The 25381-nt window shown below is 46.8% G+C and overlaps 1 protein-coding gene across 1 annotated transcript in view; it reads left to right on the plus strand.

Moving 5' to 3' along the window:
- The window catches only part of FBXW5 (F-box and WD repeat domain containing 5), a 79640-nt gene that overhangs the window by 9675 nt on the left and 44584 nt on the right, over nt 1-25381 (plus strand). Inside the window, exons 3-6 of the mRNA XM_077476920.1 lie at nt 1785-1942; nt 2034-2208; nt 2428-2576; nt 15417-15873. Of these exons, the coding sequence (XP_077333046.1) occupies nt 1785-1942; nt 2034-2208; nt 2428-2576; nt 15417-15873 (939 nt within the window). The remainder of the gene's footprint in view (nt 1-1784; nt 1943-2033; nt 2209-2427; nt 2577-15416; nt 15874-25381) is intronic.

Here is a 25381-nt window from a genome sequence, read left to right on the forward strand (position 1 = left end):
AAAAAATAAGACCGTTGAATATAATTGTTACACATACCTTACAAATGTGGCATCCTTTCTAGGAGACCCTGACTTCGCTTCCTTAGATAATAACCAAAACTCATTAACAATGTGGAAACAACACAATCTAACAAATTTAAAGGCACTTATCCATAACAATACATTTTACTCCTTCTCTGAACTACAAATAAAATATGACTTTGCACCTACAGAACAGGAAACGTATATGAAGATAAAACAATTCTACCAAATATACTACTCACTTATGCTACACACCCCCCTCACACAATTCAAACAGATTTGTTTTTCCTCCCCACAAGACAAAGGATTAATCTCCAAAATTTATAAAAATCTAAACAAATTCAATATGCCTGAAAAATCACACCCCATGCTTCAATGGAAATCGGACCTAAACGTTTCATTCTCCCCCGAACAATGGGATACCATATTTGAAAACCTACACAAATCCACCAAAACTACCATCAATGAATCTGCCACCAAACTGCTCTATAGGTGGTATCTTACCCCTACCAAGCTCAACTCATTCTACCCTTCAACATCCCCACTCTGTTTCAGAGGCTGCCCTACACATGGGACACTGCTACACATATTTTGGGACTGCCCCCATCTAAAAGACATTTGGCACAATGCTAATCTAATGACCGATCGTATTTTAGGCAGAAAGATCCCACTAACACCCCAAATGTGCCTTTTTATTCTTCCCTATACAAGATATTCAGCTCTATCCACTGGACCACCGCCTCCAACTGGCGTTCATCCAACGTTCCATGGCCTCAGGTTCTCAACCGTATGGCAAACATCAAGCTATCAGAAAGAATATACCACACTTTATAGGACACAATGCATAGATACCAAAAAAATTGGACTCTATGGGAAACTTCACTATTGATGTAATATTCACTACTGTTATTTTACTCAAGCACACCTACAGATCCTTCTCTACAAAGATTATATAGATTTTTAGCCCACTGTGGGTATCTTGTCATTTGATTTGTCCTTACTCAAGTTATAATGTATTACCCAAATGAATCTTTCACTTGTACATCTCATACCACTGTCAAAATCTTGTACTATGACCTTACCCATAATAAAAACAGTTTGTAAAAAAAGAAAAAAAAAGAAAAATTAATAATTTGCAAAATTTTATCACAGGAACAAAGAAAAATGTGTTTTGTTTTCAAAATTTTCGGCCTTTTTTTATTTATAGCACAAAAAATAAAAAACCCAGAGGTGATCAAATACCACCAAAAGAAAGCTCTATTTGTATGAAAAAGGGACAAAAAATAAATTTGGGTACAGTATTAAATAATTGAGTAATTGTCATTCAAAGTGCGAGAGCACCTAAAGCTCAAAATTGGTCTGGGCAGGAGGGGGGGGGGGAGGGGTTTAAGTGCCCAGTAGGCATGTGGTTAAGGATATGTTTTTTTTTTTTATTTGTAATGCTTTCCGAACAGATAAGCAACTTCTGATTCATAGCTATCCAAGTTTACAAGATGCATCAGACAAATGTAGTTGCATGCAGACACCTAAATCAGAATTCTAGTGCTCTAATTGGGTCATTAATATAAATGTAGTAATGGTGTTATATTACAGCGCAGCTTTTACACGACGCTGCAGAATCCCTTGAAACCCTCATCCGACTACAGTAAAGTAAAATGAAATGAGTTGGTATGGGTTACTGCACACATAGTAACTGTACTTTTTACAGTCGTAATAATTAAGCCTGTTATGTTGTATAATATATTTTTTGCTACATGTGACAGGCACAGACTCTTGGTATGCAGAGTTCCAGCGTCTTCGTGACACGATTCCATGTGTGGAGGTCCAGAGACTCCGAGAACACACAGACCAGGTCCTACACATCAGCTTTTCACATGCTGGGGACTTATGTGCCTCTTGTTCTAAGGACTGTACAGTCAAGGTGAGCATAGGTGATTCCATGTTATATGCTGCTGTAAGTGTACAGAGCATGTTGGACCTCCTCCTTTATTTGCCTTTTGTGCTATCTGCAGATCTGGAACACCAAACACCCCTTTACTCTCCTGCACAGCGCTAACATGAGACCCCATCACTGGAGCTACACACAGTTCTCGCAGTTTAATTATGATGACACACTCCTTCTGGTGTCTGGGGTTTTTGTGGGACCCCATAACTCCTCCGCAGGGGAAATTGCAGTCTTCAGTATTGGTAAGGTGATGGAATCTAAACTATTTTGCACATACTGTATATTTTCTTATGAACGTGTAAACACCTGTACACAGTTTGCAGAAGTCAATGTACATCCCTCTCTTCCTCCTTTTTTTCATGCTGTCTTCTCTAATTTTTCTCCCCGTCTTCTCTTCTTCCTGACTATCTTAACTTCTGTTCTCTTTCTCCTTGCTCATTTATATCCCTCTTTCTTTGTAGATGGGTTCAACCTTTTGTCTCGGGTAAGGAATAAGCCATATGATGTGTTTGGCTGCTGGCTTAATAACGCCCACCTGATCTCTGGGAATCTTCATCGCATGGGTCGCATCACCTCCTGCTCTGTCCTCTGGCTTAACAAGGCCTTTCAGGTGAGCGGCAGACAAACCTACATATAACTGGTATCAGCTAATCAAATTCTTCAATTTAGTAGTTTGTCAGCAAATCTTGGTCTATGGTTGGTTTACTAAAGAGGTAAGTAGGCTAGTAAATGGGGAAAAAAAATCAGCATACAGAAGGTATAGCTGACAGAGAAAAGTATAAAAATAGACAAAAGAAGGCCAAACATATTATCAGTGCTGCCAAAGCACAGAAAGAGGAGGAAATTGCTAAATCTATTAACCGCTTGCCGACCGCCTCACGCAGATATACTGCGGCAGAATGGCACGTGCAGACAAACCAACGTACCTGTACGTTGCCCCATAAGAGGCGGCCTGCGGGCGCACGTGCACCCACGGCAAGCTCCGTGGGATACCCGTGATCATCAAACGGGGAGATGCTAATGTAAACAAGCATCTCCCTGTTTTGCTTAGTGACACTGATTGCTGCTCCCTGTGATCGGGAGCGGTGATCAGTGACATGCCACATGTAGCAATGCCCCCCCCCCCCCCCCCCCGTTATAATGTCTCCCCAGGACACACTTAACTGCCCCCTAGTGGTTAACCACTTCATTGCCAGTGTCATTTGCACAGGAATCAGTGCATTTGTATAGCACTGATCGCTATATAAATGACAATGATCCCAAAAATGTCCGATGTGTCTGCCATAACGTTGCAGTCATGATAAAAATCGCTGATCGCTGCCATTACTAGTTAAAAAAAAATTTAACAAAAATGCCATAAAACTACCCCCTATCCCCTGTTTGCGCAGACCAATCAAAAGCTTATTGCATTTTTTTTTACCAAAAATATATAGAATACGTATTGGCCTAAACTGAGGAAAAAATATGTTTTTTTATATATTTTTGGTGGATATTTATTATAGCAAAATGTAAGTGTTTTTGTTTATAGCGCAAAAATTAAAAACCGCAGGGGTGATCAAAAGCCACCAAAAGAAAGCTCTATTTGTGGGGGGAAAAAGGACGTCAATTTTGTTTGGGAGCCACTTTGCACGACCTCGCAATTGTCAGTTAAAGCGAAGCAGTGCCGAATCACAAAAAGTGCTTTGGTCAGGAAGTGGTTAAGAAAGGAAATCAAACCTTTTTAGGTAGATTAGTGATAGAAGGAAAAAATACAGTGGGATCACGGACACAGCAATTATGTTGAGGGAGACCTGGATGCAACAAACCATTTAAACAGTTACTTCTGTTCAGTCTTCTCAGAAATAAATTGCACTAACCATAATAAGTGTGTATAAATGTAAATCTCTGCGCTGATCTGAATGGTGGAACAGCTGCTACTCAAGACTAGGAAGGAATCAAATAAATACTCATGATATAAATGGTGCACTTTTCCCTGTGTTAAAGTATGTAACACAGTGGGGGTTCTTTACTAAAGGCAAATCCCCTTTGCTCTGCAAGTGCAGTCGCTCTAAACATAAAGGGTAGATCTGAAATTAGTGTAAGCTCTGCTGATTTTATCATCCAATCATGTGCAAGCTAAAATACTGTTTTTTATTTTCCTTACATGTCCCCCTTGGATCTACAGCGACTTTACTTCCAAGTGCACTTTCAAGTGCACTTGCAGTGCAACGTGGATTTTCCTTTAATAAAAAATCCCCAGTGTATTAAAAAGAACAAAAAGTGACTGATGTGTACACGGTAAATTGTGAGGTAACTGCCTTAATAGTTTGAGACTGATACTAAATAAGTGCACTCTGAGGTGCTCAAAACAGTACATATGAATAAACAATGTATGAAAAAATTGTGCCTTATGTGATGAGCAATTATATCGCACAAAGTTCATATTCATGAGCAAAGATGCAGCATGTGGAATCTTTTCAGACAGATTTCTGCATTAATCTCCTATGCTGAAAAGCGCAGACATTTTGCAAGATGTCTACTGGATTCCATTTGTAAGTAATCTCCAATGACTTGAAATAGGATGTTTCATAAAGTAAAGTTGGCCTCTTACCAGATATGGTGGATCGCTATTACAGAGATCAAACTCGCTGTGGAATATGACCACCTGTGTGGATATCACTCTCCTAGGTTTTTTCACAACCAAACACCTTCAAAGATTGAACGCAGGTGATTCAAAGAACAAGGAACTGAATTGCTTCCACAGAAGTTCCGCTCATCCACATCACAGCAATTAGCCAGTTTAAACTTCTCAGGTGCAATGGTATGTAAACTTTTGCATCCAGAGTTCCATCTTTATTTACACAGATGCAAAAGTTTACATACCATTGCACCTGAGAAGTTTAAACTGGCTAATTGCTGTGATGTGGATGAGCTGAACGCCTATAGAAGTGAGTCAGTTCCTTGTTCTTTGAATTGCCTGAGTTCAATCTTTGGTTGTGAAAAAAACCTAGGAGAGTGATATCCACACAGGTGGTCATATTCCACAGCGAGTTTGATCTCTGTAATAGCAATCCACCATATCTGGTAAGAGGCCAACTTTACTTTTTTTTCAATCAAAATAAATGTTATTGTACCAATTGTAATACATCACAGGTTACATAAAAAAGTAGGTATGCAAACTACAAATAAAGGGAATAAAACCATAGCACAACGTGAAATTTAATGAAAGGAAAGGAAAAAAAATTGTTCCGGCATTGATGTAATACTGCTATATACCTGGAATCTAAACCTTAGGTGTTTTTTGTAAGATTATACTTTCACAAAAGGCATTGGATGCTAAGTTAGTACCAGATAACACATCGAAAACTATAAGACCCCTTTCACACTGGGGCGTTTTTCAGGCGCTTTAGTGTTAAAAAAAGCGCCTGTAAAGCGCTTGAAAGAAGCTGCAACTGCAATCCCAATGTAAATGCCTGAGTCCTTTCACACTGAGATCCCTTTCACACTGGAGCGTTTTTCAGGTGCTTTAGCTTTAAAAAAAAGCGCCTGTAAAGCGCCCGAACGAAGCCGCAACTGCAATCCCAATGTAAAAGCCTGAGTGCTTTCACACCGAGGCGCTGCACTGGCAGGGCGTCAAAAAAAATCCTGCAAGCAGCTTCTTTGCAGCGCTTTTGGAGCGGTGAATACAACGCGCGAAAAGCGCTATTGGCAGCAGCGTTTTGTGGGCTCTTTTAACCCTTTATTTGGCCACTATCAGGGGTTAAAAGCACCCCAATAACGCTCAAAAAACACTGGTAAAGTGCTGCTAGTTTAAGCGGCGCTTTACAAGCGTTTTTCGGGTGCTGACATTGTGAAAGAGCTCTTAAAGCACTTGGGCTTTCACATTGGGACTGCAGATGAGGCTTCTTTCAAGCGCTTTACAGGCACTTTTTTTTAACGCTAAAGCGCCTGAAAAACACCCCAGTGGGAAAGGGGTCTAAAAACAATAGCAACTATCCATGTCAAGTAGGTAGGGTCTAACACGCCAACCCATAATTCTACGTCATATTCCCATTGCACATGTTTCCGGATAAGTTCTCAAAATTTGGGTGCTGCAGCAACAACCAGTTGGATACTGGTTCAAGTCGCAAAGTAGATATTTTCTGGCACACCATGGATCGACACATTGCATACAAACAGATAGTTTATTGCATGATCCCAACACAAGGAGAGTGCAACGTTTAGGAGTCACACAGGACCCCTTCGTCAGGCATGTTATAAACGTGGGGTAACAGTAAAAAGCATTTAAATAACCATCAACCAATCAGAAAAAGAAAACCAGAACTCCTCCCACCCCAGACAGGTATGACATCACAAATCCCACCAAAAGACTCAAAAAAATGAGCACAGATTTGAGAAAAAAAACTTATGAGAAGAGGGGGTTACCAAATAACATACTATCACTACCTGTGTATTTTCATGGGCTTGATGATGTGAATCCTCTACTTTGTAACCTGCCAACTCAACACAGAAGAACAGAAGGCCAACGGTTCAAAGAATGATCGTGGTCGCCCTCATCCTACCCGCTCTTAAAGAAACTTCCCCTCTATGGTTAGGGGGTGCATATGGCAGTTGTACTTGCATAATTAAAAATGTTAACAACAGTAAAATATGTCCTGTCTCCCATCCTAGAGGTCAATGCTATCCTTTTCCACAGACATTAATGCCTTTTATGCTTGTAGCAACCGATGAAAGGCCAGTTGCAGGGGTGCCAACCTCTGAGTTTCCAACCAGGCTTGCCATATGGAATAAAATTTACGATTTGCATTCCTATGCTGATATGTCAACTGTTCCCTGACCGGGATGTAATTTGACTTGTTCTACCCATTGTTTCTTTGTGAGAACACGTGGCGAAAGCTAAATCCTGGCCACTAGCTTTCGAGCTATATATAGTAGTCTGAGCACTTTTATGTTGATGGGGGGGGTGTGTGTGTATATATATATATATATATATATATATATATATATATATATATATATATATATATATATATATATATATATTCGTCAACAGCTCCCAAGACACAGATGAAAGGATCCAATGAGATGGCTTCAGTTATTTCACCCCAGTAACAGTGCAATTTGGGACAGCGCCAAATTAAATAAATTAGAGAACCTTCCTCCCTATTACATTTGGGGCATAAAGAGATAACTCTCCTTCTCCCAGCAATGCAATTAATTGGATGGGTGTTCAGTAAGCCCTGTGTAATAAGAATGAATGTGATAACCTGTGTGACTGTGAGACCGATGTAATCAGCCCAGATTGCATGCACATCTCCCAGATTTCATCATTTATCTCCCCTAAGTCCTGTGTCCATCTCCTCCTACACAGTAAAGTTGCTGGGTCTTGTATGGATTATAGTAGGCTTAAATAGATATCCGGCCCTTTTTCTCTTGTCTGTAAAAGATGTCCCTCAGTAAGGGATGACTCGAAAGTGAAAGTGTGGCTATATGACCCTGGGCCTGGAGAGCATGTCTCAATTGGAGGTACTTATAAAATTGTTGTCTAGTTAGGTTAAATTATGCCTGCAGGTCCATAAAGGATTTTAGTATATTTTGGTTATATAATTGGGAAATATTACAGATGCCAGCCAGTTTCCATGCCTGGAAACTTTCCAATTTATATACTTCTGCCAGATTAGGATTGAACCATTCTTCAAGAAATCCTGAGATCCCCAAACTGTTTTTAACAGTAGCCCAGAGTTTTTTTTAAGAGAATTATAGTGGGTGCCAATTGTGGCAGATTGGGCAGTCCAGCCTCTAAACCTGCTAAAACTGAGGCATTTCGCGTTCCAGTCTGCAATAGGGCATTGATCGGGTCGGATTCACTCGGTAACCCAAAGCCACTCAAGTGTTGTAGTTGAGAGGCATAAAAATTAAGTTTGGGATTAGGCACCGCTGCCCCTCCCCGATCTTTGCTATAATGCATTGGGGAAAGACGAATCCTAGCCTTGTTTTTTCCATATTAAAGATCTGAATAAGGTGTCAATGCAAGTGAACTATCTGCGAGGTATACACCTGAGGGGAATTGTGCATAATGTACAACTGGGGTCACCAAACCATTTTAATTAGGTTTATCCTACCAATTACTGATGGTGTTAATTTACACCAAGTATTACAGGTCATTTGGAGTCTTTTGAAAAGGGGGAGTAAATTCTATTCTAAGTAATTCAACGGGTTGACAGACACCTGTAATCCCAGATATTTGAATGAGGAGACTGTCTTAAGGGATTCTGAAGCAACCGGCAATGAAACCATTGGATCATCTAAAGACAAAAGAACCGATTCGTTCCAGTTGATGGTGAATCCCGACAAAGAGCCAAAGCAATGAATCACTGACATTGCGTTGGTGAGGGATGCATCCAAGTCCCCCAGATAAAGAAGAGTGTCAGCGTAAAGGAAGATTTTTTTCCACACCCGATTCCCTGTTAAAGCCTGCAATAGATGGGGATGACCGCATGGTAGCCACCAGTGGTTCCAGGGCTAATGCAAATAACAGGGTTAACAATGGGCACCCCTGCCTTATACCCCTGAAAAGGGTCTTTTAGCCTAGCTGTAAAGGCCGCATACAACAATTTCACCCAGTTAATAAATTTATCTCCCAGTCCAAAGTACCTCAGCACCTCCCACAAGTAAGGGCATTCGACACTGTCGAAGCATCTAATGACAGAATCGCTTTCTGACCTGGATTGTTAACAGGTAACTGAAGGTTGAGAAATAGTCATCTGATGTTTAGGGACGTGGACCTAAAGGGAATGAACGCAGATTGATCTTTGTGAACAATTTTGTGGATAACTTTGGCCATTCTGGTAGCCAGAACCCTGGCCAGTAACTTCACATACCTTGTCAATAACGAGATGGGCCTATACGAATCCAGTCAGTGGCCATCTTTACCTGGTTTCAACAATAAAATGACATTCCAGGGCATCCAAAAAGACCTCTGTCAATTATGGCAACAATGTTTCAGTGTATCTTCTGTAAACCTCTGCCGGTAAGCCATCCACCCCTGGAGACTTGCCGGGAGAGGAAAGCACCATGCCCTTCAGCAGCTCATCAACCGTGGGAGGAGCGTTCAGTATCTCTACATCCGAAGTTGGGAGTTGCAGGATCTGGCTGTTATCAAGAAAGGACCTAATTTCAGCTAGGGTTGGCAAGACTTTAGAGGAGTACACATCAGCATAGAAATCTCTAAATGTGGACAGAATGTCTGAGTGAGAGGAAATCGGTTCTCCTCAGGGGCTAGGAATTGTGTCTTTATGTGAGGATCCTTTCTGTGATTTTGCCATCATTGCAAACATATGGCCTGTAGTTTTCCCTTCCTCAAAAAATCTCTGTTGAAGAAAGAACCTTTATGTTTTCAGCTTTGGTTAACCATATTCTTAGCTATATGTTGAGCCTTGTGCCATGCCCTTTCAGTTTGTTCAGAGGGGGAGTCGACGAACGCTGATTCAGCCCTCTCAACCTCCCACAGCACAGATTGTTCCCAGGATTTTGTCTTGGTCTTAAAGGCAGCGATTGTTTTGCTAAATTGGCCTTGTAAAAAGGCCTTCAGCATGTCCCAAAAAATTCCAGAACTTGCCAACGATTTGTTTAGGTGAATAAATGTGGAGAGATTGTTATGCATGGGATCAGGGTTAGGAAATAGCGACACCCAAAACGGGTTCATTTTCCAATAGACCCGCTTGGCTATGCCAGATGTGAGAATCTGGATACACAAGGCAGAATGGTCAGAGAGAGTTCTTGCCTTATAGCATGAGGAGAACACTAATGGGAGCATTGCAGCATTGCCCAGACCAAGGTAGGTTCTAGAAAGTCCACCATGCGTGACTGAGTGGCATGAATAGCATTTAGCCCCTGGGTGTTTAAATCTCCAGACATCCCTTAAGCCCAGCTCTGACAGAAGCCGAGCAAAGGAGGTTGGACCCTTCCCCAGACTTTGTAATGGTGTCCGGGTAGAGTATTTGTCAAGTTCTGCATCTAAGTAATTATTGAAATCGCCTACAATGAGTGCAGGTATACTGGGATGGTGTGCCAGAAACTTAGGCCGCGTACACACGCGCGGACTGTTCGCCCAACCTTGTTCGGCAAACAGTTTGTCAAACAGTCCGCTCAAAATTTGCATGAGCGGACTTGCCCACACACGAGCGGACTGTTTGACGAACAAGGTTGGGCAAACAGTTCGCTCAACTTTTGAAATGAACGGACTCGCCCACGTAAGGAGGAGGCAAATCCGCCCATTTCGAGCGCGTGTACAGGTAGGCGGGGCCCGCGAAGGAGACGTCGCGGGCTCCGCCGCCTGGAATGGGCTTAAAGGGGAACCCCAACGCCGAAAAAAATCGGCGTGGGGGTTCCCCCCAAGTCCACACCAGACCCTTGTCCGAGCACGCTACCCGGCCGGCCAGGAAAGGGGGGCGAGCGAGCGCGCCCCCCCCTCCTGAGCCGTACCAGGCCGCGTGCCCTCAACATGGGGGGGTGCCTTGGGGAAGGGGGGGGCCTCGCGGCCCCCCCACCCCAAAGCACCTTGTCCCCATGTTGATGAGGACAAGGGCCTCTTCCCGACAACCCTGGCCGTTGGTTGTCGGGGTCTGCGGGCGGGGGGCTTATCGGAATCCGGGAGCCCCCTTTAAGAAGGGGGCCCCCGGATACCGGCCCCCCACCCTATGTGAATGAGTATGGGGTACAATGTACCCCTACCCATTCACCTGTGAAATAAAGTACAAATAAAAACACAACACAGGGGGAAAAAATATTTTATTGCACAGCCGGGGGTCTTCCGTCTTCGGGGGTCTTCTCGCCGGACTCCTCCGCTATGTGTGTGTAGCTCTTTTGCCAGCGGAGGAGTCCGGCTTTCTTCCTCCCCGCCGCCGGCCTCTTCTCCCGACTTCGGGGGTCTTGTCCCCCTCTTCGGTTCTTCTGCCGGGCCACCGCGCCTGGTCCGGTGGCCCGGTCTTCTGTCGCCGTCTTCCGTTCTTCTGTCGCCGCCTTCGGTTCTTCTGCCGGGCCACCGCGCCTTCTTGTAGCTCTTTTACAGGCGGTGGCCCGGTCTTCTGTCGCCGTCGCCGCCTTCCGTTCGTGTTCTTCTTCTTGTTCTTCTCCAGGCGATGTTGACACGTCGCTCCCTCCGGCCGGAATGCCAGAGCCGCCCTGCGCTGTGACTTATATAGTGACAATGGGGCGGGGTCACATGGTATATGTCACATGGGTTGATGTCACATGGTGACCCCGCCCCCTTACGATGTCATAGTCGCCATGTGACATCAACCCATGTGACCAACCCATGTGACATATACCATGTGACCCCGCCCCATTGTCACTATATAAGTGACCGCACAGCGCGTCCCCGGCATTCCGGCCGGAGAGCTCGTCGAGTCAACATCGCCTGGAGAAGAACAAGAAGAACAAGAAGAAGAACACGAACGGAAGGCGGCGACGGCGACAGAAGACCGGGCCACCGCCTGTAAAAGAGCCACAAGAAGGCGCGGTGGCCCGGCAGAAGAACCGAAGGCGGCGACAGAAGAACGGAAGACGGCGACAGAAGACCGGGCCACCGGACCAGGCGCGGTGGCCCGGCAGAAGAACCGAAGAGGGGGACAAGACCCCCGAAGTCGGGAGAAGAGGCCGGCGGCGGGGAGGAAGAAAGCCGGACTCCTCCGCTGGCAAAAGAGCTACACACACATAGCGGAGGAGTCCGGCGAGAAGACCCCCGAAGACGGAAGACCCCCGGCTGTGCAATAAAATATTTTTTCCCCCTGTGTTGTGTTTTTATTTGTACTTTATTTCACAGGTGAATGGGTAGGGGTACATTGTACCCCATACTCATTCACATAGGGTGGGGGGCCGGTATCCGGGGGCCCCCTTCTTAAAGGGGGCTCCCGGATTCCGATAAGCCCCCCGCCCGCAGACCCCGACAACCAACGGCCAGGGTTGTCGGGAAGAGGCCCTTGTCCTCATCAACATGGGGACAAGGTGCTTTGGGGTGGGGGGGCCGCGCGGCCCCCCCCTTCCCCAAGGCACCCCCCATGTTGAGGGCACGCGGCCTGGTACGGCTCAGGAGGGGGGGCGCGCTCGCTCGCCCCCCTTTCCTGGCCGGCCGGGTAGCGTGCTCGGACAAGGGTCTGGTGTGGACTTGGGGGGAACCCCCACGCCGATTTTTTTCGGCGTTGGGGTTCCCCTTTAAGCCCATTCCAGGCGGCGGAGCCCGCGACGTATCCTTCGCGGGCCCCGCCTACCTGTACACGCGCTCGAAATGGGCGGACTTTCCGAGCGGGAACAGTCCGCTCATTTCGAAAGTACAGCGGACAGGCCCACACACGGGCGGACTGTTCGCTCAAACACAGTTTCAGCGGACAGTTTTTCGGAATTTCCGAAAGACTTTGTCCGTCCAACTGTCCGCTGAAACTGTCCGCTGAAAGCCCACACACGAGCGGACTGTCCGCCCAAACACTGTTCAGCGGACAAGGTTGGGCGAACAGTCCGCCCGTGTGTACGCGGCCTTAGATACAAGTTTGATGACTTTTACTGAAAAAGGAGAAGGGATATAAATATTCACTATAATGCAGTTCAAACCATCTAGAGTGCAAAATAAGAATATATAGTGACCATATGGGTCAATGAGCAAGGTTGAGCATGCAAAAGGTACATTCGGACAAACTAACACACTAACCCCTCTGGAATAGGAGGAGAAGACAGAGTGGAACTGATTGTCGAATACCCGGGTAGAAAATGGGGATGCCTGGTCAGGAAACATATGAGTCTCCTGTAAACATACTAAAGAAGAGCCCAGGTGTTTGACCATATACAGCCAAACGTTTTACCCTGTCTCCCAAACCCCACACGTTCCAGCTTGTAATTACATTAAAGTTCAGCCATGGGGTTTTAAAACGCAACTATATATGACATACATCAGTGGGTCAAGGTGAATAGAGGTAGGGGTACTGCTCAGGTAGCAACATGTTAGGACAAGCAAATATATGCACACGTTATCCCATGAGGCATAGGACAGTCCACGACCATGAAAGTATTTTTGAAGTGACTTGTGAAAACAGTCAATCGCCTTTACAGGACCACCGTAAGAAAACTGGCCAAGCTCTTATTAGAAGGCGAGTGCCCCGGTATAGATGGTGTAATTGACAATAATCAGGTTGCCCTACGGTCTGACTAGCTCATCTTGTAGGGAGAGCTCCTCCATATCCAGCCACTGCATTGCCAGTGTAAGCTTTTCAAGAAAAAAGGACTTCATCCCTGACTACCACTCGCAAGCGGGCAGGGTAGAGCATGGCATACTGCAATTCCGGGGAGCGAAGCCTCTTTTTCACTTCATTGAACTGAGCCAGTTGTTTGTGCACCTCTGCCGAGAAGTCTGGGAACAGTGAAATCTTGGAGTTGTCCATTACAAGAGCACCCCCCATTAATTTGGCTTTAGAGAGGATAACATTGCAGCCCTTGTAATTGAGCAGCTTAAACAGAAAGCTCTAGGGGGATTGCCTGGAGGCAGGGGTCTGGTGGGGACACGCTGTGCGTGCTCCACTGCAAACATCGGTGACCATTAGTCTTTCCCAAATTTATTCAGCAGCCATTGTTCTATAAAATGTACAGGGTTTTTCCCCTTCATCTTTTCAGGAATTCCTATAGTCCTGACATTGTTTCTGCGAAGCCTGTTTTCTAAATCGAGTCGTGCAGAATGTATAGCCACCAGCAACTGCTGAGCATGCGATTCCCTCTGCATAGGGGCCCAGTCATCCTTCAATGGCTGAGGTGTGGTCTCTCAATTTTTGCATGTCTTGGCGGAGGAAAGACATTACAGCTTTCACCCCTTTAACCTGGGATGCCAGGGCTGTGATAAAGAGGTTGCATGACGTGACTGCAGAGAAAATATCTTGCAGCGTAGGTTCTGGCCTGGCCGGGTCTGGGATCATGGCCAAATGCAGGGCTTGAACAACAGGGGTTGTACTCGGTGTCCTATGGAAGCAATGCTGCCATCGGATCCTCGAGTGGCACTGTGTCATTGGTGTCAGACTGAGGGCCGAAGTGATCTTCTAGCATGTTTCCAGGCAGCTCTGAGGAGCTTTGTGTACCAGGCATGGAGAACAGCTTTTGAGCTGCCTCCCTGTACTTCTCTTTGCCAGATTCACAGCAGCCGGTAGATTATAGGTGTAGCAAAAATCACCTCAGGTCTAAATATCTCCGAAATCGGGTTATGTTGGCAGGATAAATGAGCGGAGCTTCGGTGCAGCTCACAAGTCGTTCGTTTGGCTGCGTGCCCCCCTCCAACCTTACTTTATGAAACATCCTATTTCAAGTCATTGGAGATTACTTACAAGTGGAATTAAGTAGACCTCTTGCAAAATTTCAGCACTTTTCAGCATAGGAGATTAATGCAGAAATCTGTCTGAAAAGATTCCACATGCTGCATCTTTGGTCATGAATATGAACTTTGTGCGATATAATTGTTTATCACATAAGGCACAATTTTTTTCATACATAAATTGTTTATATGTACTGTTTTGAGCACCTCAAGTATCACTTATGCACTCAAACTACACATACATTTAATGATGCATACAGCTATGAAATTTTGACCCCTCCCCACCTTTGTACATTTTAGCTGCAGTTAGGCCGCGTACACACGCGGGGACTGTTCGCTCAACTTTGTCCGCTGAACAGTGTTTCAGCGGACAGTCCGCTCGTGTGTGGGCTTTCAGCGGACAGTTTCAGCGAACAGTCTGCTGAACAAGGTTTTTCGGAATTTCCGAAAAACTGTCCGCTGAAACCTTGTTTCAGCGAACAGTCCCCTCGTGTGTAGGCTTGTTCGTCAAACAAAGTTCCGCGCATGCTCAGAAAGAATTTATACGCCGAAGGTTGCATTGCAGTGTATAGGACGTCGTTTTCTAGTCCCGTCGTACGTGCCGTTCACGTCATCGCGCACGGTTTCAGCAAACTGTTCGTACGTCGTGTGTGGCCATGTCCGTCCATGCTAATTTTGAGCGGACTGTCCGCTGAAACTGTTTGACGAACAAAGTTGAGCGAACAGTCCCCGCGTGTGTACGCGGCCTTAGGTTCAATGCAAACAAAGGAAACAGGCTAAAATATACTATTGGCTGTAATATTAGAAATGCAAGCTCCCTTCCTTGCCCAGTCACATTATCAAAGCAAAGGTATTAGTTACCACACTTATGCAGATGAATAGGAGTGATCCTAGGGGAATGAATTCAGCAGGGCACCAGAGCCCCTAGTTGCCATTCATCAGTCCCCATAAATCCCTGTACCAGAGACCATTGCACCAATGTCTGTGGAGGGAGTTCAAATTTCTGCATCATTGCAGCAACTGGTAAGTTTTTAGCTTCTTTACATTGCTCTTTTTTTCTATAGAGCTGATACTAAATCATTTAAATTTAATTCAATTTTAATTGCAACGTGTCTCCACCTTTTTTAGGATGTTGAATCAGAAAACCTTAACGTGGTAAAGAGACTTTTCAAAATACAGAACCTGAACGCCAGCTCCATCCGTATGGTAATGGTGGCAGACTCTCCAGAACTCCTTGTGGAGGCCGGGGAGAAGGCTGATGAAACAATACAGGGCCCTTCCAGACCACAGGAGAATGACAGTATGGAGGAGGAGGAAGAGGAGGATGGTGAAGATGGGGAAGGAAGGGATATTGTTGGAGAAGATGCTGAAATTGCAGCAGCCCTTCAAATGTTCGTGGACATTGATGCCCAAAATCAGCAGCCGCTTCCACCTCCGATGACCAGGGATCAGTTGGAGACCAAAGTAGCCCAGCTGTATGCAAAATATCGGACATGGAGGCCCAACAGTCCTCAAAACCTTGAAGGGAACAAGAAATACCTCATCTTCACGACAGGCTGTCTCACCTACTCACCCCATCAGATAGGTACCCTGTCTTCTCTTCGTACTAGCACAGCTGATGTTTTATGCTTACACATTAACTTTTGAAACGGCTGATAGCTGTCTTTATAGTACCACTGACAACTAGTCTGAGTGTGCTACAGAAATGTCCCCACTGTAACAGTGCGCTGTCTGCCCAGCTGCTATAACTGCAAAAGGGGCTGTCAAAATAAAAGCTGGGACTTGCTCTATGGCCTCTGGTTTTTAAACAAAAGATTCCGAACAGTGTGCTGAACATTGATAAAAACATTGCAATACAATTGTTACTTTGTATTTACGTTCTTTTAATCATACAGTGTGCAAATTACAGGGCGGACATTTGTATATAACCTCAGTTAAAACCATCCAACAGTAAAAGACAAATTGTGTGTGTACATGTATATATACCGTATTTATCGGCGTAGAAGGGAATTTTAAAGAAAAAACTTTTAGGAGGGAAGTTTAAGGAAAAGGATGGGCTTTTTTAAGGCAAAAAAAAACTTACATTTAAATGCCCATCAATGCAGCCTTATCAGTTTCATTGCAGCCTTGTCAGTGCAGCTTTGCCCCAGTGCAGCTTTGCCCCAGTGCAGCCTTGCCCCAGTGCAGCCTTGCCCCAGTGCAGCCTTGCCCCAGTGCAGCCTTGTCAGTGCAGCCTTGTCAGTGCAGCTTTGCCTCAGTGTTACTGGATGGATTTAAAATTGGCGCCGCCGAGATCGCAGGGACTGGGCGGAGTGAGCGTCACCGAGATCGCTGTGACTGGGCGGAGCGATCGCCGCAGAGATACACATAGCCAAGTGTACTCGGCTCCTCACGGCTCCGCTCACAGTCTTTATGATGGACATAACACAGGTCCAATGGCGGGACTGGGTGCGACTGTGAGCGGAGCCAAGCATAGCCGAGTACACTCGGCTATGTGTATCTTGGCGGTGATCGCTCCACTCACAATCAGCGGGATCGGCGTATAATACGCGCCCATGATTTTCCCCTGATTTTAAGCGGAAAAAAGTGTGTGTAATACGCCGATAAATATGGTGTGTATGGACTGCCTGGTAGCAGGGGTCGGGCACTGCCAGCATGTGGGGTTGAATTGGGAGCCCAGTGATCGTGGAGGGGAAGAGAGGTGAGCAGGCGTCTGGATTATCATTGAGCGCAGACAACGCTGTAACAGCTTACATTTCAATTGCTGAGTGTTCCCCGCACTCGCTGTCACATACAGCCCCGTCCCCGGTACTTTGATAGACAGACCACCTGTCCAGTCTCGTGACGTATATCAAAGTCCCTGGACTGTTTTGGTTGGGAGCACAGCCAATGTGACAGTTAATATTTCCAGGCAACCGGGAAAGTAACGTTTTTTTAAACTATTAATTCGATGGATTTACTTCCGCATTAATTGTTCACATATTTCACAGCTTCACTTTATTTCTCACACTTTTTTCAACTCATTTCTCAGTGCAATCACATGCACCTGTGTCACTTCTTGGCTCTTCACATCTGATGATGGGCAAAGTCTTATTCTGTTCTTACTCTCTAACCCTATGGTTCAGTCCTTGTGAATGGGACAAAACCTGTCAGGGGGCATGGCCAGAGCCGCTGGATCCTGTATGAGCACTCACCTTAGCACTTGATGCAATGCGTTGAGTTGGCTGCAGGGTGCTGTGCAAGTCCAGGGTTGTGGTCCATTGCTATGGAACCCAGAGTCTGAAGACCCCTTTGGGAGTATGCCCACCGTGATGGGCAAAGCTTGGACTTAAAAACGGTCAAATGTCGTAGACTGGTAAGATGGGGTCCTCCTATATCTCTAAATATTACTGTAAAAACTGGGCTATGTTTGGAATGTATTCATCTCACAGTGTCAACTTTTCAAAGCTGGCGTTAAAAGTTAACCACTCAGAGCTTAGTTTCAGGTGGATGACCAGGTGTTACATGACACTACTAGTTGCATTTTTGCCATTTCTGCCTGAAACCCTTATAAGGTACTTGGGTGCTTCCTCCTGTCCTTTAGCCACAAGCATTTGTTACAGGACGTCTACACCTGGGTTGCTGCATAACTCTTACGGACAGGCTTACCGTATACTCTGCATTCTATTCTGTGAGTACTCCACAGGGAAATAGCCTCACTTGTAGCTATGATGGAGACCAGGCGAATGGGAGTCCACCAGCACAACACTCAACCTCAGAGTGACAGTGCATCCCTTGCACCAAAACAAGAGCTAGCGCTAACACCGGCCTTAGCATCTGATTCCAGCTTTCAGGCACACAACAAGTGGCCTATTTAACTGAAGCAGACTTGTATGCTTCTGTGTCATATATTTCTTTAAACAAATTACGCCCATAATACAGCCATCTTGGTCTAGGGCTCTAAAATACCATGCCCCTTATCCTACTCCATTTCTCAACCTAAGTCAGATTCCAACATGTCAGTCCTAGAAGATGCAGACAAATAAGGGTTCCCTAATGCATGTCATGAGACAAATTTACAGAACGGCTCTAATGTCCATTCCCATGTGCAGAATCTTATAGCTGAAAGCATGGACAACTGAAGCTGAGGTGGGTTTTTTACTTCCACAGCAGACGATTTCAAGGACCTCCTCCTTAGGAGCCCCTAGCTCTTGTAAATGCAAAGCACCTATCTGCCTTAACCAGATTTCAACTTCAAAACCTAACTTAAACCTTTAAACGCAGCGTCTTGGCCCACACAAGGCCACCAAGCCTTTTGCAAGCCCTTTTCACAGTGAAGGGTCGCACTCTCTCCTAAGAGGGGGACATCTTTTACAGTTTGCCTCTCTCTGGGTCCAAGATCTGTGGTTCAGTTGGTGGTTTCAAAGGGGTACAAAATAGAGTTCAAACACTATACCTCCTCACTGGTTACATCTTTAAAATAAACCAAAAACTGCTCAAGAACAGTTAGATGTTCAGAATGCCCTGAACTGTTTTTTGTCCAGGTAGTGCCAGTAAAGCTTCAAGATAGGTTCAAAGAATTCTACTCAAAACCATTTACTGTACCAAAGCCCTTTTGGTGTTATTCTTCCTATTCTGGACTTAAAATCCCTCAACGGATTCCTTCAAATTCCCAAATTTTACATGGAATCTGCAAGGTCAGTGTGGCTATCCAAGATGCCTGTCTGATTATTCCCATTTACCCACTTCATCATTTCTATGCTTTGCAGTGGCAGACAATCCCTTCCAGTTTGTTGCACTGCCCTTCAGTCTAATCTCTGCACCCAGAGTGTGTCACAAAGGTCTTAGCACAACTGCTTGGTCTTTTCAGAACTCGGATATCCGCGTACACACGATCGGAATTCTCATCGAAAAAAGCTCTGATGGTTTTTCCGACGGAATTCGGCTCAAGCTGTCTTGCCTACACATAGTCACATCAAATTCCGATCATTTATAACGCGGTGACGTACAACACATATGGCGTGACTAGAAAAAGGAAGTTCAATAGTCAGTAGCCAATAGCTTCTGTCTCGTAGTTGAATCTGAGCATGCGTGATTTTTGGCATGTCGGAATTGCATACACACGATCGGAATTACCGATAGAAAATTTTTCCGTCGGGTAAATTGAGAACATACTATCAATTTTTGGCTGGCTGAAGTTCAGACAGCTAAATTCCGATGGAGCATACACACGGTCGCATTTTCCGATGAAAATCGCTTATCGGTCTTTTTCTGGCCGGATATCCAACCGTGTGTACGCGGCATTAGTCATAGGTTGTGTAGACCAGTCTTTCACTTATATTCACCGACTGACACAGCTTCTTCTCTTTAGACCATTGGGTTGTTATGCCACCTTCAGGAGAGGACTAGGCATTACATGTTAACATGTGATAATGAAACTAGAACTTTCTTGTTCCGCCCAAGGGTCAGTCCCTTAGGTAACAACCCTTCAGCATGCTACTGCAGCCTAAGGCCGCGTACACACGGGCGGATTGTCTGCCCAACTAAGTTCGTCAGACAATCCGACAGACAGTCCGTTCAACATTTGAATGAACGGACTTGACCACACACGATGAGCAGACAGTCCGCTGAAAGCGTGCGTGATGACGTGTACAGCACGTACGACGGGACTAGAAAAACTACGTCCTATACACTGCAATGCAACCTTCGGCCGTGTAAATCCTTTCTGAGCATGCGCCATACTTAGTCCGTCCAACTTGCCTACACACGAGCGGACTGTCCGCTGAAACCAAGTTTGGACGGACAAAACCAAGTTTGAACGGACAAAATTACGGAAATTCCGTAAGACTTTGTTCGTCAGACAGTCTGCTGAAAAAGTCCGCTGAAGCCCACACACGAGCGGATTGTCCGCTGAAACGCGGTTCAGCGGACTAAGTTGGACAGACAATCCGCCCGTGTGTATGCGGCCTAAGTTTTATTTTGCCTAGTGAAGGAGAAGGACCTAGGAACCCTAACCGGCCCATCGGTCCGTCTTTTTTTTCTGCAGAAGCTTGGCTTTTTGCGCAAGATGATAGATCCTGTGATCTGCTATCAACAGCCGGCTGGGTTACAGGCTGGATACCCATATCCTTGTAGTCTTCCCAGCCTGGCCATCGAGCGTGTGCATACCAGAGCTCCACGCTGTATCGGCCACGACAAAACCTCAGCTCCAGAGGTGGTGGGTGAGCTTTTATGTTCCGGGGCGCACATATGACTGAGGCTACTGATGTCTGCGTCACAGTGTGCCAAGGCCAGCAGTCACCCTATACTGATCAGAGAGTTGGTCTGTGATGGAATGTCTCCCAACTCTTCAGTACTGGTAAGTACAGCTCTCCCTGCCTCTGTGAGACTGAGCAGCTGGGAGGTCGATTCGGGGGTCCCTCACCTCCCTCTCTTCTCTCCCTGTCCCAATCTCCCCCCCTCCATGTGGGGAATCCTGCATGTGGCTGCTGAGCGGTGCATGTGGCTGGTGAGGCTGTGCCTGTGTCCCTTGCAGCAATGATCACCGCCATTTGTTCAACTCTGTCCCTCATGGTTTCAGCATAAGCAGGCATCCTGAACACGTTTTTCAGCTTTCTCTAGCGGCAGCGTGTGTCACTGTGCTCTGGCGGCCATTTTCCCAGTGTTTAATGTCCTTATACTGGACGCTGGGCGGCCATTTCCTTTGAGCCTGAGCACATTGCAGAGCGGTTTCAGCGCCATTAGCAGCAGCTTCCACTGACACAGAGCGGATCCCTCTGCACCTGGGAGCCAACAGAGACCACAGGCACTACTTGCTGTATAGCGCAGAACCCTTCAGGGTGGTGAGTCCTGCGGAAAAGAGCCCCTCAGCCAGTAGCAGTAAGGAGGGTGGGACTGTCACTGTCCTAAGTTCCCTTCAGGTGGCAGACAGGGTAGGGTCAGCATAGGGTCAGCATGGCTTCAGAAACTGGTGTTTCTTCCCCCGAAGTCCAGGCAATTGTAAATGTTTTGCCTGCGGAATGCGCAGTGCCCTTTGATGCCTTGTCGGCGGTCCTCAATTCGTTTGTTGCCAAAATGGTGATGGTGTGTGGGCGCAAGGTGCTAAAAAGTGTCTCCTGCATCCCCCCCCCCCCCCCGTCCTCTGGGGAGATCTGTGATGCACACTCCTGCTCTGTAGTTTCAGATGACACTGACCAGGGCCATTCGGGCAGTGAGGATGAGTCCCCATCCGGGTCCGTGCGTGACAAAGCACTTGTTGGAGCACTTATCACAGCTGTGCATGATACCCTGAAGATCCAGGAGCCAGCAGATCCCCCTGCTGATGTAGCGTCCCTTTTGGGTCCCGTAAGCCAGCCATTCACCTAAGGTGTTCCCGTATCTGACTTATTTTGACAAGTTCATTTACAAGGAATTGGGTCGACTGCAACGGACCTTTTGGTCCCCAAATACATGGTGGTGTGTTGCCCCTTTGAGGAGAGCCTACTCAAAAAGTGGTCGGCTCCTCCGGTCGTGGACCCCCCAGTATCTAGGTTAAACAAAGTAACCACGATCCCGGTAGAGGGGACTCCTGCATTTAATGATCCCACGGATAGGAAGGCCAAAGCAGTGGCTCGTTCCATTGTTTACGGTTGTGGGATCAACCATGCGACCAGTACTGGCATTCGCACTTGTGTCGCAGACACTGACTGAGTGGGCGAAACTTTTGCACCGTGAATTGGGAGAACAGCAGGCTTCTCCTGTCTGCGTGGAACTAGCAGACCATGTAGTGCATGGCCTTAAGTACGTTTGTGACGCGGTCCTGTATACCCTCCCCCTGTTATCCAGGACTTCAGTGTCGGCAGTGGTTCTGAGGCACCTGATTTGGTTGAAATGCTGGTCTGCTGACCAGGCATCCAAAAAAGCCCTGACAGATCTTCCCTTCCTTGGCAACCGGCTCTTTGGAGCCTCTTTGGATGACATTGTTAAGAATGTCACAGGTGGTAAGAGTACTCTACTCCCACAGGCCAGAAAGGCTAAGGAGCCACATCGTAGGCATGGGCCCTCTTTTTCTGCTCACAAATGGCTTTTTCGTCCGTCCGAAGCTTCGGCTAAACGTCCCCAGCCCGACAGGACGACCACGGAAGGGCAGAAACCTCCCTGGAACCGCAAGCCTTAGAAGCCTTAGAAGCCTGCGAACAAAAGTGCTACCGAATTAAGGTTTGCCCCCACCCATGACTCGGGTGGGGAGTCGCCTTCGGGAGTTTGCAGCCCGGTAGTCCTCTCAACTGTCCGACTAATGGGTCTGCAATCTGATTTCCTATGGCTACAACATATATTTCCTCTCTTGGCCGCAAAACAGATTCTTCCCCTCCAGCATACCCGTTCTGCCATCTCACCGGGAGGCCCTCTTGGGGGCAGTAGGGGACCTGCTGAATCGCGGGGTGATTGTACCTGTTCTGGAATCTGAACATTTCCAGGGGTTCTACTCAAACCTGTTTGTAGTTCCTAAGAAGGAAAGGGGTACGTCCAATCTTGGCTCTAAAAGCCCTCAATCACTTTGTGAAAGTGCAGAGGTTCAGAATGGAATCAGTTCGCTCAGTAGTCGATGCATTCCATCAAGGGGACTCCCTGGCGTCCTTAGACATCCAGGATGCGTACCTGCACATACCCATATGCCTTCGGCATCAAAAGTTTCTGCGATTGCAGTCAGGGAGGCCCACTACCGGTTTGTTATCAGCCCCCCGAGTCTTTACCAAGGTATTGGATCCTGTGTGGGCTTTGCTACGGCAATGCGGGATCATGATTTACCTAGACGATCTCCTCCTGAGAGCTTCTTCTGCCTCAGAGTTAGAAGAGGATGTGGCGATCACCATGCAGACCCTGCAAGAATTTGAGTGGCTGTTGAACTTAAAAAAGTCAGTGATAGTACCGACTCAGCGTTTGGAGTACCTAGGCTTGCTGCTGGACTCCAGGGAAGCAAGAGTGTTTCTCCCTTCAGACAAGCTGCAGACTCTCAGAGCCACGGTACAACTGCTGATGAACTGCAGGTGGTCATCGCTGCGCTTCTGCATGCGAGTCCTCGGACTCATGGTAGCCTCCTTCGAGGCAGTACCATATGCCCAGTTCCACACCAGAGTCCTGCAGAAGGAGATCTTGACAAAGTGGGACAGATCTCCATTGTCCCTGGATCGACAGATCCAGGTGAGCCAGTTAGTCAGGGGTTCCCTGATCTGGTGGCTGAGGTCCCCAATGCTTCAGTCCGGGAAGTCGTTCCTACCTCTGAAATGGACAGTGATGACAACAGACGCCAGCCTATTTGGCTGGGGTGGAGTGGTGGTCGATGGAGGAATCCAAGTTGCCGATCAATCTGCTCGAACTAAGAGCGATCAGGCTATGCCTCTCCACATGGTCAATGAGACTGCAAGGGCGTCCGATCAGGATCCAGTCAGACAACGCCACTGCTGTGGCATACTTCAATCACCAAGGAAGAACAAGAAGCTCGGCCGCCGCACGGGAGGTCGCTCACATACTTTGGTGGGCAGAGCGACATGTACCGGCCCTGTTGGTCATTTACATCCCAGGTGTGGAGAACTGGCAGGCGGACTATTTAAGTCGTCGGATGCTGGACCCAGGAGAATGGGTGTTGCATCCGGAGGTGTTCAGGCTGCTGTGCCTATGGTGGGGCACACCAGATGCGTATCTTCTGACCTCCCGTCTCAATCGGAAGGTGCTGAGATTCGTGTCCAGGACAAGAGATCTGTGGGCAGACGCGCCGGTGGCTCCGTGGGATCAGTACCAGCTGATCTATGCCTTTCCTCCACTGAAACTGTTACCACGTCTGCTTCGCAGAGTGAAAGCAAAGGGGATCATAGTAATACTGGTTGCCCCAGATTGGGCTCAGCGTCCTTGGTATGCAGACCTAGTGCGCCTGGTGGCAGACGCTCCCTGACGACTGCCGTTGTGAGAGGACTTTCTGTCTCAAGATCCGATTCTCCATTCTGCTTTAACGGCATGGCTATTGAGAGCCAGGTGTTGAGGAACCATGATCTGTCAGACTCGTTGATCTCAACTATGTTGAGAGCATGGAAATCTTCTTTTCTGAAGATATATCTTCGTACCTGGAAGGCCTGCATCTCCATGTGTGAGGAGAAAGGATGGCATCCGCACTCCTTTTCTATATCCAGGATCCCGCTGTTTCTTCAGCAAGGGGTGGACCAGAAATTGGCATTAAGCACCATTAAAGGACAAATATCAACTTTGGCTCTCCTTTTTCAGCGACCCCTGGCATCTCACTCTATAAGTGAGTACTTTTGCTCAAGGGGTGCGACATGTAGTCCCTCCGGTGCGTCCACCGTTACCCCCCTGGGATCTGGACCTGGTATTATTGGCGCTTCAGAAACCGCCATTTGAAAATATCAGAGAGTTTCCCCTGTTGACTCTTTCTCAGAAAGTGGTCTTTCTAGTTACATAGTCAGGTTGAAAAAAGATACAAGTCCATCCAGTTCAACCACACACATCAGCTAGGAGGGTTTTGGAACTGGTGGCCTTGTCCTACAAGTCGCCCTATCTGACTATCCACAAGGATAAGGTGGTGTTGCGTCCGCAACCGTCTTTCCTGCCAAATGTAGTGTCGGCGTTTCACATCAATGAGGACATTGTGTTAACATCTGTGTTTCCTAAGCCGACACATCCTAAGGAGGTGGCCCTTCATGCTCTGGACGTGGTTCGGGCTCTGAAGGTGTTTTTGTCTGCCACGGTTCCCTTCTGGAAGTCAGACTCGCTGTTTGTTTCGGTGGCTGGTCCACAGAAGGCATGGCGGTCTCATCAACCACCATTTCCAGGTGGATCAGACAGACTGTAGTACAAGCCTATGCCTTGAACAGGCAGGTGCCCTCCTTTCCGGTCACGGCCCACTGCACAAGGGCAATTGGAACATCTTGGACCTTCCAACATCAAGCGTCTGTCGCCAAGTGTGTAAAGCGGCGACCTGGTCGTCTGTCCACACGTTTACAAATTTCCACAAGGTAGATGTCAGTGCATTGGGTGATGCCTGTTTTGGCCGCAAAGTTTTGCAGACGGCTGTATGGTTGCAATTGCATATGCAATTTTTGCCTTTTTTCCTGTTTTTTGGGGTA

This window comes from Lithobates pipiens, unplaced genomic scaffold, assembly GCF_037356315.1.
Source record: "Lithobates pipiens isolate NorthernLeopardFrog02 unplaced genomic scaffold, aLitPip1_a1.2 Scaffold_1, whole genome shotgun sequence".
Taxonomy (NCBI): domain Eukaryota; kingdom Metazoa; phylum Chordata; class Amphibia; order Anura; family Ranidae; genus Lithobates; species Lithobates pipiens.